Source organism: Marmota marmota, unplaced genomic scaffold, assembly GCF_001458135.2.
Source record: "Marmota marmota marmota unplaced genomic scaffold, marMar, whole genome shotgun sequence".
In the NCBI taxonomy this organism is placed as follows: domain Eukaryota; kingdom Metazoa; phylum Chordata; class Mammalia; order Rodentia; family Sciuridae; genus Marmota; species Marmota marmota.
The window spans coordinates 42038320-42053864 of NW_026000082.1; the positions used below are offsets into that span (position 1 = coordinate 42038320).

At 60.8% G+C, this 15545-nt stretch overlaps 2 protein-coding genes across 2 annotated transcripts in view; one reads left to right on the top strand and one right to left on the bottom strand.

Annotated features, from left to right (window-relative positions):
- Window positions 1-7163, top strand: part of Rcc2 (regulator of chromosome condensation 2) — a 33815-nt gene extending 26652 nt beyond the window's left edge. Inside the window, exons 9-13 of the mRNA XM_048782717.1 lie at window positions 1360-1540; window positions 1754-1859; window positions 2640-2712; window positions 4119-4196; window positions 4842-7163. Coding sequence (XP_048638674.1) covers window positions 1360-1540; window positions 1754-1859; window positions 2640-2712; window positions 4119-4196; window positions 4842-4946 — 543 coding nt within the window. The 3' untranslated portion in view covers window positions 4947-7163. The remainder of the gene's footprint in view (window positions 1-1359; window positions 1541-1753; window positions 1860-2639; window positions 2713-4118; window positions 4197-4841) is intronic.
- A 2608-nt stretch (window positions 7164-9771) lies between these two features.
- The window catches only part of LOC107142194 (protein-arginine deiminase type-4-like), a 51376-nt gene continuing 45602 nt past the window's right edge, over window positions 9772-15545 (bottom strand). Inside the window, exon 16 of the mRNA XM_015485638.2 lies at window positions 9772-10193. Within this exon, the coding sequence (XP_015341124.1) occupies window positions 9960-10193 (234 nt within the window). The 3' untranslated portion in view covers window positions 9772-9959. The remainder of the gene's footprint in view (window positions 10194-15545) is intronic.

Genomic DNA, 15545 nt, shown 5'->3' on the forward strand with positions numbered 1-15545 from the left:
GAGTGGCCTCCCCTGACGACCGTCCACTCCCATGCACCCCCCCCCCCCTTTTTTTTTTTTTTTTTAAGGATTTAGATCTTTTTTTTTCCAATGTCTGCATTTTGTTTATTTATTTTTATGTGGTGTTGAGGATTGAAACCAGGGCCTCACATGTGCAAGACAAGTGCCCTGCTACTGAGCCACAGCCCCAGTCCCTCTAGCCCTTTTTATTTAATTTTTAGTTTTTTATTTTGGTTACTGGGAATTGAACCCAGGGGTGCTATACCATTGGGCAACATCTACAGCAAACACCGCCCCCCTTTTTATTGAAACAGGGTCTTAGTAAGTTGCTTAGGGCTTCACTAAATTGCTGAGGCTGGCCTGGAACTTGCGTTCCTCCTGCCTCAGCCTCCTGAGTTGCTGGGGCTGCAGGTGTGCCCTGGCCTGTGCGTGTGTGTTAGTGTCTGGAGGCCACTTCCTTCCCTCTGGATGCTCTTCCCCATGGTAGGACATGGATTAGGTTAGGATCTGACAAGGAGTGGGTTTAGTTCTTGCAAATCCAGAAACTGAGGTTCTATTTTGTATAGTGTAGTCTGGGAAACGAGGTTAGATTTTGTTATTTTTTTTGTCGTTGTTGTTACTGAGGATTGGAACCCAGGGGTGCTTAACTACTGGGCCACATCCTCAGGGCTCGCCCCATTTTTTATATTAGAGACAGGGTCTCGCTGAGTGCTGCTTAGGGCCTTGCTGAGTTGCTGAGGCTGTCTTTGAACTCATGATCCTCTTGCTTCAGCCTCCCAAGCTGCTGGGAATATAGGCATGCGCCACCGCACTGTCTGTTAAACTTGACCTAAAAGGCTCTTATCTGTTTACTTAGAGTTTATCGCGCTGGGCTGGGCAGTGGACCAGGCCTTGGCACCCTGGGCAGGTGCCGCTCCCCGAGCACACCCTAGCCCTGTGCTGCTGAGCAGGAAAGGAGAGATCGCACTCAGTGGTGATTGCTCCCGTCACCAGGGCCCAGGTGCGGGGAGCGCAAGGACGGTCCAGGACAGGCAGCCTTCCCTCCTGCTCCTCCTGCAGCGTAGCTGTTATTTTAAAAGGAAATGGGATGTGCTGGCCTATGGTCTGCAGACGGAGCCCTCTTGCTTCTGATGAGGGGAGATCTGCAATAAAAATAGGGTTCCTGGCAGAGCAGGCTGGCCTGAGCCCGCGTGCCGCCCCTGGCCTGCTCCAGGCGCCACCTCCCTGTGGCTGCAGGCAGGTGTGGACGGTCCCTCTGCCCTTTGCTGTAACTGCTGCTGCAGGCTCTCCTACAGACACGGCGACCCCATCACCTCCTGGGAAGGCCTGGTGGCTCAGCCCGTGTCCCTCTCCTTGCAGCTGGTTTTGGACTCCCAGAAGCGTGTCTTCTCCTGGGGCTTCGGTGGCTATGGCCGGCTGGGCCACGCGGAGCAGAAGGACGAGATGGTGCCGCGCCTGGTGAAGCTCTTCGACTTCCCTGGGCGAGGGGCCTCCCAGATCTATGCTGGCTACACCTGCTCCTTTGCCGTCAGCGAAGTGGGTTAGTGGTGTCCTCCGCTGCCTGTCCCTAGGGTGGCGGTGTCCAGAGCCGGGGTTTGGTTTTCCCCTCCTTGTAGATCACTGCTCCTGTGGGCACCATGTAGCCACTGTCCTGTGCCAAGACCCACACTTCACTCTGTCCCCGGTGTGGTCTGGCGGGCTGTGTCGGCTCCTGAGACACTTGCTCACGGTGACATCTTTTGTCTGCCTCCAGGTGGCCTGTTTTTCTGGGGGGCCACCAACACCTCCCGTGAGTCCACCATGTACCCGAAAGCAGTGCAGGATCTCTGTGGCTGGAGGATCCGGAGCCTGGCGTGTGGGTAGGTGGCAGTGTCTCCCGCACGTGTCACGTGTTCCTTCCCTCCCCAAGGTATCTGACACAGCCTGTGGGTGCTGTTGACCATCGGTCACCCTGTCTAGGCATGAGGTACAGCCGGGGTGATGATGAGTGAGGGCTTGGGGTGCCAGGACAGATGCCCCCTTTATTGTCTTCACGAGAAGAAAAGTCATTTTAAAGGTTTTCGTTCTCAGAAAAAGCACGAGAGGTTATTGCGCTCTCAGTGAGAAAGGGCAGTTCAGTTCTCAACACGTGGAAAGGGGAATCACCCTTAGGTGTGGTTCTCGTGCTCCCAGACCCTGCCGTCCTCTTCCTGGCTGGACTGTTAGTGGGCGGGTGGTGTGTGGATAGGGGTCCGTGTGGACTGGTCTGTGGAGGTGCAGACCCCCCCCCCCATGGGTTCCCGTGGGTGGAGGTCTGTCCCTTGGGAGTGGGCCACCACCTCATCCCACTGTGGCCTCCTCTGCCCAGGGTGTGCTTCCCACAGTGACCTTCCTCTGAGCCCCCACACCCAGTCAGAGTGGGCCACAAGGCCCCCCGACTTTGGCTCCTGGCCCTGTGAGGGGCTCTGGGGCCTTGCTGAGGCACAGGTGTCCTGTGCAGGGTGATCTCTGGGCTCAGGAGGAGCCCTCTGCTCCCTGGCGTGCAGTGCGGGGTGGGCGTGCCGCGGGGGCACCGGGCGAGGCCCCGACGTTGATGCTGGCCCTCTGCCCGGTTGGGACTCGGCTGAGGGTGGGTGGTGATGGCCTCTGCCTTTTTGCAGGAAGAGTAGCATCATCGTGGCAGCGGACGAGAGCACCATCAGCTGGGGCCCATCGCCGACCTTCGGGGAACTGGTGAGTCAGCGCCCCCCGGGAGAGGTGGCCCCCAGGCTGGGCGAGCACCTCCTGCACGGGGGCAGAGAAAGTGGGTGCTGTGGTCTTCCGAGACCTCTGGGTCCCGTTAAGCTTCAGAGACGGTTCCATGCTGATGAGGGCTGTGAGTGGCTGTGGTCCCCGGGCGCGGCGTGGAGGCAGAGGGTCAGGGCACCTCCCTGCGGCGGAAGGTTCACGTCCACAGGAGGATGAGCCTCTGGGTCTGGTCTAGCTTGGCCATGTGCATGGTCTAGAGGGCAGTGTGCCCTCAGCCTGCCGTGGAGGTGATTTAGGGTCACTTTCTTATTGTGTTCCTGCTAATAATCTCAGTGGCTGGAATGAGGTCAGAACAAGTGGCCCTCAGTTTCCCATGCCCTCGGCCTTTCCCGTCCCCTGGCCTTGGTCTGAGGCCCTGGTGCTTGGCGAACTCTCTGCTGCAGGTTTCTGGTTGAGCTCCCGCTGTGGGCGGTGGCCTGATGGCTGGGCTGCTACAGGCGGGTCTTGCCGCGCTCGCTGGGCCTTCGCGGTTCGTCTTGGTTCATCTCCCCATTTCCTGCTGTCGTGGGGGTGGAGACAGTCAGGAGGGCTGGCCCTGGTCCCTTGCACAACCTCTGGAATGGCTGACCTTGCTGCTCCTACGCTTCGGGGGTTCACGTGGGGTGGGCGGAACACGGGGAGCAGGCCACCAAGAGCTGCCTGCTTTCTTGTGACCGGTCTGAGGCGGCGGAAGGGTTTCTTGAGGCCCATCAGGAATAGACGTTTTCCCTGTAAATATGAGTTTTAAAGCGGGGGAGCAAGGAGGGGGCTTTTGGGGGAAACCTCTAGGGTTGAGAAGGCGCAAGGCTCCTGGAGCCCTGCATGTGGGGAGGTGTGAGCCAGGGCCTGGGGGCTGGAGGTCCTGCCTCACCCTGCAGCCCTGTCCCAGCTGCACCCAGGGCTCTGCCTGTGGCCCGGCTCCAGCATGGCCCTCCACGGGCTCTTCCACGCCTGGCCGGGGCCCTGGGGCGCTGGAGTCCTCCCTGGCAACGGCGTCTGTCTTTACCCCGTCTGTTCCATGCTGGTCCTCGGCCGTCTGGCACAGGCCACCAGCTGTGGTCCTGACAGCTGCGGTTCCCATTTCCCCCCACCTCGGGTTTCATCTGCTGTTGCCACGTGAGGCTCCCGGAAGGTTCCCTCCTCCCGTGGGCCCAGGTCAGGATCTAGCATCCTGGGCTTCCTCCAGGGCTAGTCTCTGGCCCCGTGGACCTGAGGGGCCCTCCTCGCCCATGCTGAGAGTGGCCGGGGTGCTGGCTCCGGGCTGCTGGGGTGCAGATGGCCGTGGCACTCCCCTTTCTGGAGTGTGCCGCGTGGGTCTCTGTGGTGAGCGTCTCCTCTACTTGCGTCTCCAGGGCTACGGGGACCATAAGCCCAAGTCTTCCACTGCGGCCCAAGAGGTGAGGACTCTGGACGGCATCTTCTCAGAACAGGTGAGCTCAGGAGGACGGTGCCGGTGGGCCTGCTCTGGCCCTGGGTCTGCGGCGTGCTGAGCCACGGCTCCCTGGCCAGGTGTCCTGCCCTCACCCTGGCACGGCTGACGGCCTGTGGCCGTTGGCAGGAGAGAAGTGCAGACGAGTGCTGGCCAGAAGGCCGGCGGCTGTCCTTTTCCTTGTGATACGCATACATTCAGCCACGTGACTCTGTCCCCAGGATGGGTGTGTGGCTCAGGCGACAGGCGCTGCTAGGCCAGGGTGGTGGGCAGATGGCAGCGCCAGGCCCGGCCTGTGGAGAGACACGGTGGGCGTGTGTCTCGCTCATGGTGGCATCGTGATCCAGGGAGGCGGGTGGAACAGGGAGCTGGGTCTCCGTGTCCCTGCCAGTCCCTGCCAGCAGGGCTCAGCGGGCCTCCTTCCATCTGGGCCTCCCCTGGCAGCCTGGAGGCTCTGGCTGGGAGGGCACAGCGGCCCACCCTGCAGGGACGCTGTCTTCAGGGTAGGAGGGGGTCCTCCCCGCCTCCGGAGCGCCTCCGTCCTCCCCCATGCTGACCTCCTGGGCAGCCCACAGACCAGCGTGCTGCTGTCCCTCGGCCCGTGCGTGTCTGCCCTGGCACGGCCAACCCGGGTTTGTCCCTGCAGGTGGCCATGGGCTACTCACACTCCCTGGTGATCGCACGGGACGAGAGCGAGACCGAGAAGGAGAAGCTGAAGCGGCTCCCGGAGTACAACCCACGCACGCTCTGAGGCGCCGCGGCCCGTGGCAGCCGTCACTCCACCTGCACTGGGACGGGAAGTCGGACGAGGAATCAAAAGCAAAGTTGACCGAAGGTGCATTTTTGTTAGACTCCCCGAGGTTCCGTTTTCTACGTGATTCAACGTTGACTACCTTTTCCTGTTTGCTTTCCAAAGTGTTTTTTTCTCCCTTCGATGTTTAATTAAAATATTTGCTCATAGTTGACCTACCATTCCTACAAGAGAGGCAGAAACTTGAGCAATCTAGGTTTTTTAAGTTGTATTTCTTGTCCCTCCTAAACACAGCCCAGGCCCCCACTCCAGCTGTCCTTAGCCTTGTGATCCGCGGGGGCGCTGCCTGTCCAGGCAGTGCCACTTATTTACTCAGACAAAAAAACGTCCCTCCTGGGAACCAGCAGCATCTAGACCAAGCCGTCCCGGAGACGGGCCACCTCCCTCCAAACCATGCTCTCGTGCTTTGGATGCATCCGGGTCACTTGCCTGCTTTTTTTGCGCAGACTGACCCAGGCCGGTGTGTGTTCCCCTCTGCTGCTTGTAGCCACAGCCTCACTGCAGAATTTGCCACCCCCCACCCTCCCGGCGGGGGCCTGGGGTCTGTGTTTAGCCATTTATACCTACTCTAGCTGTTAAAAAAAAAAAAAAAAAAAAAAAAAAAAANAAAAAAAAAAGTCCAAATGCAAATCAGGTGATCGTGGAACCGCGGGGATGTGGGGGGCAGAGGTGGGGACCGGCTGTGTTTGTTGAAGGGTCCAGCCTCATGGCTCCCGGGGGAGCCCAGGCCTGGTGTCACTAGCGCTCACCAATCAGAGGTCCTCAGCCGGCAGGGGAAGAGCGGTCTCCGGTCCCTGCAGAGGAAGAGTGGCCGCGCTGCGCCGCCCGTGGCCTGGCACTCCGGCCCTGTCCTGGCTGCGCCCTGCCCAGGACGGGCCAGCCGGTTCCCAGACGCGGTTCTTCGGTTCCCCGTGCTCTTCAGTCACAGTTGCTTGGCTCTGGTACCAAATAGTCGGATTCCTGAAGAAGCCCCTGCCCCGAGGGTCAGCCCGGGTGCCGGGACTGCCGCCCGCCTCCCCGTCAAGTGCCCTCTGCCGAGCCCGTCCCTGGTGGTGACTGCCGCGGGAGTTCCAAGGTGCCTTCCTGGACCCCTCCTCTCACTGGGACCCAAGCGAGGCGACAGCTCTGGCTGGCTCTTGGTTTCCAGAGGGTCTGGACTGGTTTGGGTGCTTTAAATAGATTTTTAGTCAGTGGTGCTCATGGGGCGAGGGGATCGGGGGGGGGGCCCGGAGCTGGTCGCAGCCTTTGTTTTTGCTTCTTCTGTTGTCACCACTTGTCATCGTCTCGATGTTAAAATGCCAAAAATGATCTAGTTGTCGTTGATCTTCTTCCTGTCCTCCTACCCCAGTCGCTCCAGAAGTGACTTCTGCTCTTGTTGGGCATGTAAAATGTCTGTCCCAGCCAGTCCTGTGGCCTCGTGGGACATAAGCTTGTGTCGAAGACACGGGTCTGAGTTCACGCTCGTCCCTGCTGATCTGTGCTGGCCTGAGGTCCAGGGGACGGGCTCTGCTGACTGGCCTGATGTGTCCAAGTCACCCCCAGACACCTTCCACTTGAGCCCTCTGTGCGTGGACCTAATCATTTCCCTGGACAGGTCTCTTTCCTGGTGTGTGGCTTGGGCATCTCTGCTCCTTGTACCCTGGAGGTCTTCCCCAAGTTGTGTGGTCACCAAGAGGGACAAGGACACAGTAGGCTGGGACCTGCCCTGTGCTGAGCTGGGCTCAGATCTTCAGGAACAAATCCAAAATCAGCAGCCCACCACCCTGTCCAGGGCCCCTTGCTGGGAGCCGGGCAGGAAAGGGGCCTTGCCAGGGAGGATGGTCCTGTGCCCTCTTGCACCCCTTCTCCTGATGTAGAATTGTCACATGAATTTCCTGGAGGGGGACACCCCTTAGAGCAGGAGTTGGGGGCATCCTGCATGTCCAGAAGAGGGTGTAGAGTGGCCTGGGTGGGGATGTGCTTTGTGCTCCGTGGTCCTGAGAGCTTCCAGTGTCTCCTGTCGGGAAGGAGGGTTCTCGAGAAGAGGCGCAGGGTGAAGGGGACCAGAGGACCGTGTGGTTTGGTCGAAGGTGCCTGGTTTAGTGCTGTAACTGTCTTATTTTTTTTTATATATATATTTCTTGGAGTAAGCATTTTAAATAAACGGCGTCGTGTTGACTCCGGCTTGGCGTTGGCGTTTCTTTTTCGGGCAGAGGTGCTGCTCCCGTCCCTCCTCCCTCAGCTCCGTGTCTGCGGAACCCACCAGAGGCCGGGTCGGGAGGGGATGGAACCCTCCCTCGGGAGGGGATGGGACCGTCCCTTGGGAGAGGTCGTTTATCTTGCTGGGATTGGGTATGTGCTGCAGGCCGCGTGGCTGGCGTGTCCCTCGCACCCGGAGACGTGCAGACGGCCGCAGCTTGGTCTGCCACTCCTTCACTGTGGGCACAGTTCTCGCAGTTGCAGAGTCGAGTCCCTTACTGTGACATGGGCTTTCCAGCCATCTCGCCCAGCTGTGGGGTGACGAGTGTCTGGGCAAGGTGGAGGGGGCAGGCTGGGCGTGCGAGGTGGCCTAATGGGCAGGTGTGGGAGTGCCAGGGGCTCGTCAGGAGCACGGCCTCACTGGACGCCAAGGAGCAGACTCTAGCCCGCAGCGACAGTGGCCATTGCCCCCTGGGGGGACCCAGGGCCAGCCCTGTGTTCCTCACCTCTGCCCTTCCCAGCTGCTCGGGGCCACGTGGGAAGGGACGCAGGCCACCCCTCGGCCGCGCTGGAACCAGTGAGCAGGGGCTGCCAGACACAGGCCGTGTCAGGCACCGTGACGCTTCCTGTGACCCACACTAAGAGTCCCGAGGTCCAGCCGTTACCTTCCCCCCTTTCATAGAGGAAGGGGAGGTATGGAGTCTGCACAGCCTTGGCCACCTGGGGGACCCTGCCAGCAGGCCCAGTGACACCCCTCCCCACCAGGGAGGCTGGCCCAGTTGACGCGGGGGGTGGAGGACAGGGCCTGGGGCTCCTGGCCACAGAGCTGGTGTCTTGCCACCCGCCAGGCCGGCAGCCTCACACCCGTGCCCTCGCTGCTCCTTAGGGCCCTGGGGGGGACATGCAGTTGGGGGGACTTCCTGGCCCTGTCCAGTACTGCCCTTGGCCTGGGGCCTTTGAGTACATTGGGAGGGTGGGGACCTAAGAGAAGGTCACTCAGGACCCTTGTCACCATAGAGTGACAGTGCTAGACCAACCTCAGGAGCTGCCTCATGCGTTCACTTGGCGCTCGAGCCCAGGGGGCTGAGGTGGGGGTAACAGTCCCACAGCACTGGGGATGGAGCCCAGGGCCTCAGGCATGCCGGGCAGCTGCACCCCAGGTTCTCTTTAAATGTTTTAAAGGCAAAATGGAGGGCCAGGTGAGGCTCAGCGGTACAGCGCTTGCGCAGTGCCTGCCCAGTGTGCTCGAGGCCCTGGGTTTCGCCCCCAGCCCTGCAGCAGCAACAAAGTGGGGGTGCTGTGGAGTCCCTGAGAGGGACAGCTTGGGACACAAAAACTAGAAGATGCCCATCTTGGGGGGATGTGTGCTGGAGGTTTGGGACTTCCAACCCTCACCCTGCTGGGCCCCAGGGACCTCCATCAGCGCGCACTGGTGGACAGCGTGGCCCCAAGCCAGTGGTGGAGCCCAGAGATGGCAGCTCCCTGGGGCCAGGGAGACAGGAGTGCAGCTGGCGCTGGGGAGGTCTTCCTGCTCCAAGTTCAAGACTGAGCAGCGAGGGACGTGTGCACCAGGCTTCGCCCTTGGGCTTCTACAGGTGACCAGTCCTCACGATCGTCCTGGGACAGCTGCTGCCCTGGCCCCCTCACACAAGCAGAACGGCCTGAGCTTGGTCTGCCTACGCTCTCGGATAGCTGAGGGCCTCTTCCCTGGGACAGAAGTGGAGGCCTGGCACCAGGCTGCTGTGGCTTGGCAGGTAGGACACTGGAGGCAAGGACTGGGCCAGAGCCTGTGGGGGCCCATCCCCCTGAGGCCTGCGCCTGGTGGACCAGGCTGAGGAGCCGGGAAGCTGGACTTTGGGTTAATGGTTGGTGCCTAGGTTAGAGCTTGAGTGTCACCTAGGCCCCATGAGGTCAGCCCTTTCCTCCGTGGGCAGGTGCCCTGGGGCCATGGTGTCTGGGACCTGGGAGCAGTGGGTGAGAAGGGTTAGGCCTGCTGGGGTCTCCCAGGGGACTCTGGCCAGGGGCAGGAGGGGGCTCAGGGCTGGCCTGAAAAGGATCTCGTCAGGTCCTGGGGACACACACTCTGCACTCGGGTGGACCTCCGTGGAAGTGAGTGGGCAGGTTCCTCAGGGAAAGAGCCTCACAGGGGTGTCCTATTCTGCTCCGGCCCCTGGGCTCCGCTCTCCCCAGATGGACCAGAGTCCTTCACTTCAACTTTTCCAGACCACCTGGAGCTGTAGATTTGCCCCCGTGCACCCATAACCCCTATTGCTGATCTGTTCCTAGTCGGCCGCGTCACAGCCCCAGGCCAGTGCGGGGGCCACAGCCAGAGCCCTAGGCCAGTGTGGGGGCCACAGCCATGAATAAAACAAAGTTCTTGGTAGACCATAAGCCCTGGTATCCGCCACAGGGCCAAGGCCAGAGAGCAGCGCCCCGCCCGTCCTCTGCTGCCTCCGCAGGCTTCAGACCTCAGATGCTATGAGCACTGTGGCAGGCCAAGCCCTCCCTGTCTCTCACTGATGCAGGTGNGGGGGGGGGGGGCTCCCCGCCCTCCACCTGTCCTTCCCCACAGCATCAGGGCCGCCAGTGCACTCGACAGCTAGGGCTTTATTGGCGCGGTCAACACTTGGCTGAGGTGGTTTTCCACCTTCCTCTCCAAGGTGTTTGGGGCTGGTGGCATTTGCCACCCTAGTGGGTCTGAGGGACAAGGGGAAGGGGCAGGGAAGGGGCATCGCTGGACCCTCCAGCCAGCCCCACGCTGGGCCAGGCCTGGGGCTAAGGCACCATCTTCCACCACTTGAAGTCCAAAGGCACCCGGCGGACGTTGGCACACGGGCAGAAGTCCCCGACCTCGGTGAGGTAACAGTCGAAGTCGTCGATGAAGGTGCACGCGAGGCCCAGGGGCTCCAGCAGCTGGCGCACCTTCTCCTGCAGGCAGCAGATGCCGTTGATTTGGGGCCCAAAGGGCTTGGGGATCCCCAGGTTCATGTCCATCACGATCATGCACAGCTGTTGGAAAGACGGGTCAGCAGGATGAGCGCCTCGGAGAAGGGCCCCGCCCCCAGGCAGGGATGGGGCAGCCCTCAGCGGCTGCGCTAGAGCAGGCTGGCAGGACTATGCCCTGCTCCCAGGCCTGTGCCCACGGAGCCTTCGCCTGTCAACCTCAGGGACATCTCGCCCTTTCCACTTGGGCTTCCAGGGGCCCCGCTGTGTTTCTCAGTAGCAAGACCCGAGTTCTGCCTGGCCAGCTCCCCGCTCTCCTGCATTCCGACTCCGACCTTTTAGTCTGGGCTGTGCTCGGTTCCTGCTGCCCCTGCTAGAACTCTCCCCACGCCCAGCCAGCCTGTCCACATCTGTCCACCTCTCCCACCTCAGCCTGCTCCTAGGGTTACATCAGACCCCGTTTCAGACGCTACCAAGTGTGGGGACTGCATCCCCGTGGCACAGGCTGGATAGAGCAGGAGCCTCCTGTGACCGTCCCCACCCCTGACGCCTCACCGCAGTTGGACTCCAGGAACAGAATGTTCCGATACCTCCAGGTGGCTGCTGCTCTGGACCCTGGGGACCCAGGACAGGAAGACCCTGCCCTAGCGCATCTTGCCCTAGGGCTGACTGTCAAGGGACCTTCTAGGGTTTGTCACTTCAGGTTGGGGAGGAAGCAGCTGAGGCCCAGGCAGCTCGTAGCCCAGAGCGTGACTGCTCACCCGTGCCACAGCCTTTAGGCCCAGGTCACCGTCCTGGGACCGGGTTTCTGCCCCATCTCGCCTCGTGGACACCACTGTCTGCTGTGCCCCGACCCCTGCAGCCCCTGCAGCCCAGCACCGTGTCTGGTAAGGCACCACAGCACGGGCCAGACAGGCCCTCGGTGACAGGAAGCCCAGGTGCCCCCGTGGCCCTCACCATGTTGGGGAAATAAGCCCTGGCAAGGAGTTTCGGGGTCTGCTGGTCAGAGGGGATGTTTGTCAGCCGCTCCAGGCAGAAGAGCTGGGGGACGTCGATGATGTCGTCCTCCCCCAGGCCCAGCTCCCTCTTCAGGATGGCTCTGTTCAGGTTGATGCACCTCTGGGGGGAGGGCCGAGACGTGAGCACCCCAGGACCCGGATGCCCACCTCCTCCTGTGCCAGAGCAGGAGCACGGCCTGAGGCACTGCCATCTTCTGTCCCTTACTGTGCCAGCCTTCTGATCAAGGAGGGGCAGGGCTCAGAAAAGGCCTGGGCTCAAGAGGCCAGGCTTGCAGAGCTGGGACAGCTACTTGTGCTCCACTGTGTCACACGGCACCCTTGTCACTCAGCCCTGCCCAGAGGGGGGGACTTGGGCAATGCAGACGGCAAGCAGGGGGACCCCAGGAGCTCTGCTCTTCCTGCTTCAGGAAGGGCCCTGAGCAGCCGTCCCCACCTGGGCACTTCCCTGCTTCAACCAGCTGAAGCCTGGGCATGGCCCAGGTCACCGTTCTGGGACGGTGACATAGGGCTCAGCTTCCCTCCTAGAAATGGGATAACCTCCTCGGGGACTGGGTATCTGGTAGCCAGTAGTTCATACTCCTGACAGCCGAGGCCACACAGAGGAGTGGGCGCGGCCTCCGCCTGCTCCCTGGGAAACAGCAGCGGCTTGAGAGCAGAGCATGACCTTGGGAGGTCCCTGGGGTCAGACCTGGGTACAGCTCCTCTCTGGCTAGTGCCCTTACTGAGCCCCGTCCTCATGGAGGATGGGTTCTGCTTTCTACGCCCAACCCCAGGATCTTAGGCTCCGCCCACAGTGCTTGGGCCACCCAAGGTGCTCAGTGGGAGCCGTCTGGATTGTCAGGGCCTACCCAGCCCAGAGCCCTGACACTGCTGCAGAGTAAGCAGACTGTCACCTGTCCCCACCCGCCATCTTCCCATCCCATCCACCTCCATCCCATCCCTGGGGTCTGAATCTGGGCCATAGCAGGACCTGGAGAGGAGAGGGGCTGGCCACTGGCCCCAGCAGGAGTTGGTCAGGGCCAGTCCCTCTTCTGGAGGGCCCCGCACCTACCTCCACATAGTCATTCTGCCTCCTCAGGCTCTTGTCTGCCAGGAGCTGATTGATGGTCCTGGCCTTCCTTCCTGTGGGAGAGGAGACAGGAAGGCCGGGAGGTAGGCACAGCCAAGGGGGACATTCTCAGAACAGACTTTGGTGAGTGGCCTGGGTCCTTCCCAGGGACCACCTGAGGGCTGGCCAGAGTCCATGGGCAGGAAGACCCAGGCAGGACTTCATTGCAACAGAAGCCATCCCTGGCTCGAGGGAGGGAGCCCAGCACACATAAGTGGCTAGCTTCCAGGGGACACCTGTGTGCTCCGAGGCCAGTACAGCCGGCTGCCCTCCACCTGTGACCTTGACCAGGTCTAACTTCAGTCCTCAGTTGTCTAAACTGATGCCCACCCAACCCAGGCATCAGCTCTGAGGTGACAAGGCTTTTGTCATGTGATATATGGTCATGTGCTATAAATGCCACCTCCTATGTGACTGCGGCCAGGGAAGCCAGTGTTTCTGGTCTTCCCGTGTGGGCCCCATGCCAGCAGCATGCCCATGGTGCGAGGTGTCCTAACGGCAATCCCACCAGCTTGGGCTTCCCTGGGTCCTTTCCATCTGAGATGACCAGGTAAAGGCTGATCACCTCAAAAGGGCACCTGGTGAGGCTCAGCATGGCTCTCTTACCATTGGCGAGAAGCTGGTCTGCTCTGATGTCCTCAAACAGGGTCGCTTCCCCGTAACCCTCCTCCTGTTTCTCCTGGAACAGCTTGTAGCAGGAGCTGGGGCTGGCTATGAGCAACCGGAAGCTCTGGGACCAAGAACGGGGTCAGAAGCTAGCGCCGGCCTCCAGAAGGTGTGGGACCTGGGCTCAGGTGCACATTCTGAGCCCCCCAACACTTTGGGTACTAGAGATCTAACCCAGGGGTGCTCAACCACTGAGCCACAATCCCAGTCCGTTTAATTTTTTTTTTTTTTTTTGGTACTGGGGAAACTCGGGGGCACTCGACCACTAGCCACATCCCCAGCCCTGTTTTGTATTTTATTTAGAGATAGGCACTAAGCAAATTGGACCCTTGCTTTTGCTGAGGCTGGCTTTGAACTCATGATCCTCCCCCGTCTCAGCCTCCCAGCCACCGGAATCATCGGTGTGCGCCACCACGTCTGGCTCCGTTTTTTATTTTGAGACGGGGTTTCACTAAGTTGATTAGGGCCTTGCTAGGTTGCCGAGACTGGCCTCAGACTTGCGATCCTCCTGCCTCAGCCTCTTGAGGGGCTGGGGTTATAGGTGTGTGCCACCGTGCCTGGACCAACACACCTTTGTGTCACTCTTGGTATCTATGGGGACGAAGCCCATGAACTCATCCACGTGGCCAGTCATGAGCCAGTCGGAGAAGAGCTCTACCGGTGCCTGGACCTGCTGGGCACAGAGGAAGTCTTGGAGAGTCTTACTCATGGCCCGGCCCTGTGCGCTAGAAGAAAAATGAGAGAACAGTCCTTAAGTGGCATGGCCCAGGGTGGCCGACCCCTGCTCGCCGACAATTGGGCTGCTTTGACCATCTGGTGGTGGTGGCCTGTCCGTAGGGGACGGGCTGGTTAAGAACCCTCTGGTTTGACCACCTCAGGACTGAGCCAGCCGATTCTACATGGGGACCTCCCAATTTTAGACTAGTGGCCACCAAGAAGCCCAACCACGTTCTGTGGAAGAACTTCCTGCGGAGCCGAGGGGCTGAGCGAACTTAATTTGCTCCAACTTAAACCCTGGAATTGTAGAACGAACAGTTGTTTTTCTAGTCTCCTCCATGAACCAGCTACCCCGACACCCCGACACCCTCACTGCAGGTTAGGAGACAGGCCAGAGCAGTCGGCCTGCCCAGGGTGTGAATAGTGGGGGGGGCCCAGTGAACCCCAGGGCCTCCCTGGTTTTGAGGCATCTGGCCACCTTCCGGCCTCTTGGCTCACCTGGGGTAAAAGCTGCTGCCAATGAGGACCCTGCCTAAGGGGTACTCCTTCCCGTGGGCTTTGACTGGTGGGGACACCATCAGGTTCCCAATGGAATCCAGGCTGGCCACCCTGTGGTCCTCAGTGCGTCGGATCATATAGCCAATACCAGGGCTCTAGGAGGGGACCGAGCAGGGGACATCAGGAGGGACTGGCCACGAGCCCTCGCCTTAACCTAGACCAACAGGAAGACTCCCACCTACCCTCCCCCAGAGGCCACCTGCACCCCCCCTTGGCGCCCCATTACGCCAGGACAGGGGCCAGGCCTGAGAGGTGGGACTGTAATCAGCTGAACCAAGCCCCTCACCAGCGAGTATTTCATGGGGAAGTCTTCGAGATTGATGGCCCGGGGGGTGTCAAGGATGAAGGAGACCGTCCTATGGGGACCCTGGGTGTAGCAGAAGGCCATCTCATCCTGGAAGAGACAAAGAGGTCCAGGAATCATTTCATCCTATCAGTCTCTCTCCTGCCCGTGTCCAGCTGGACGGCCACAGCCCCCTGGGTATGGGCCACCTCCAGAGGCGCACAGGAGAACCCCCTTCCTCCCGCTAACTTCTGCTGGACACCAGCTCAGTGCCCACGTTCTGCTCTTCCAGTTCAGAGCGCAGCCGTCGGATTCCTCGTCTCCGCCCCCAGCGTCTCCTCCCAGCCCTCGGCAGTGCCTTCCAGCCCCCTCCTCCCGAGACCCGTCCTCCACCTCAGCCAGCGTGCTTCCCCCCACCCCGAAGTTCTGGGGACTGAACCCAGCGGTGCTCTGCACTGAGCCACACCCCCAGCCCTTACTCATATTGAGATGGGGGCCTCGCCTTGGACTTGACCCTGCTACCTCAGCCTCCCAAGTCACTGGGAGCACGGGTACGTGCTCCTGCGCCTGGCTTGACTGGGGTCTGAGACACAATCAGCCTTTCACCCCATTCAGACCTTCCAACGCCCCCGTCCGACTCTGCATTTGGTTCTGTTCTCTACCCAAGTCCCCGGTGCAGAGCGGAGCCGGAGGTCAGCAAGAGCTCCACCAGGTGGTGACCACCCAGCCCCACAAGTACACCCCCGGTCAGGCTGCACCTCAGCCCCTCCTCTGCCCGCAGGGCCAGCTCCTCGACTCTGAGCTTCATTTCAGGGTCTCCCGACTACCTAAGCTGGCCGATTTGAGCTAGGAACTGACTCGTTCCCAGCTTTAGTGTTCAAGCCTTGCTGGAGCAGGGTGGTGGCAGGGTCGGTCCCGTCACGTCCCATCTCTGGACTTGGGGTGGTTCACCCAGCACGTGGCGGTTCCTGGAGTGTGTGGAGCGGAATGATGTCCAGAACCAAAGCCAAGCCGGCCCTGGCCCTGCTGCTGTGCCAGGTCGGGTCCACCTGGACCCAGGCCCTGAG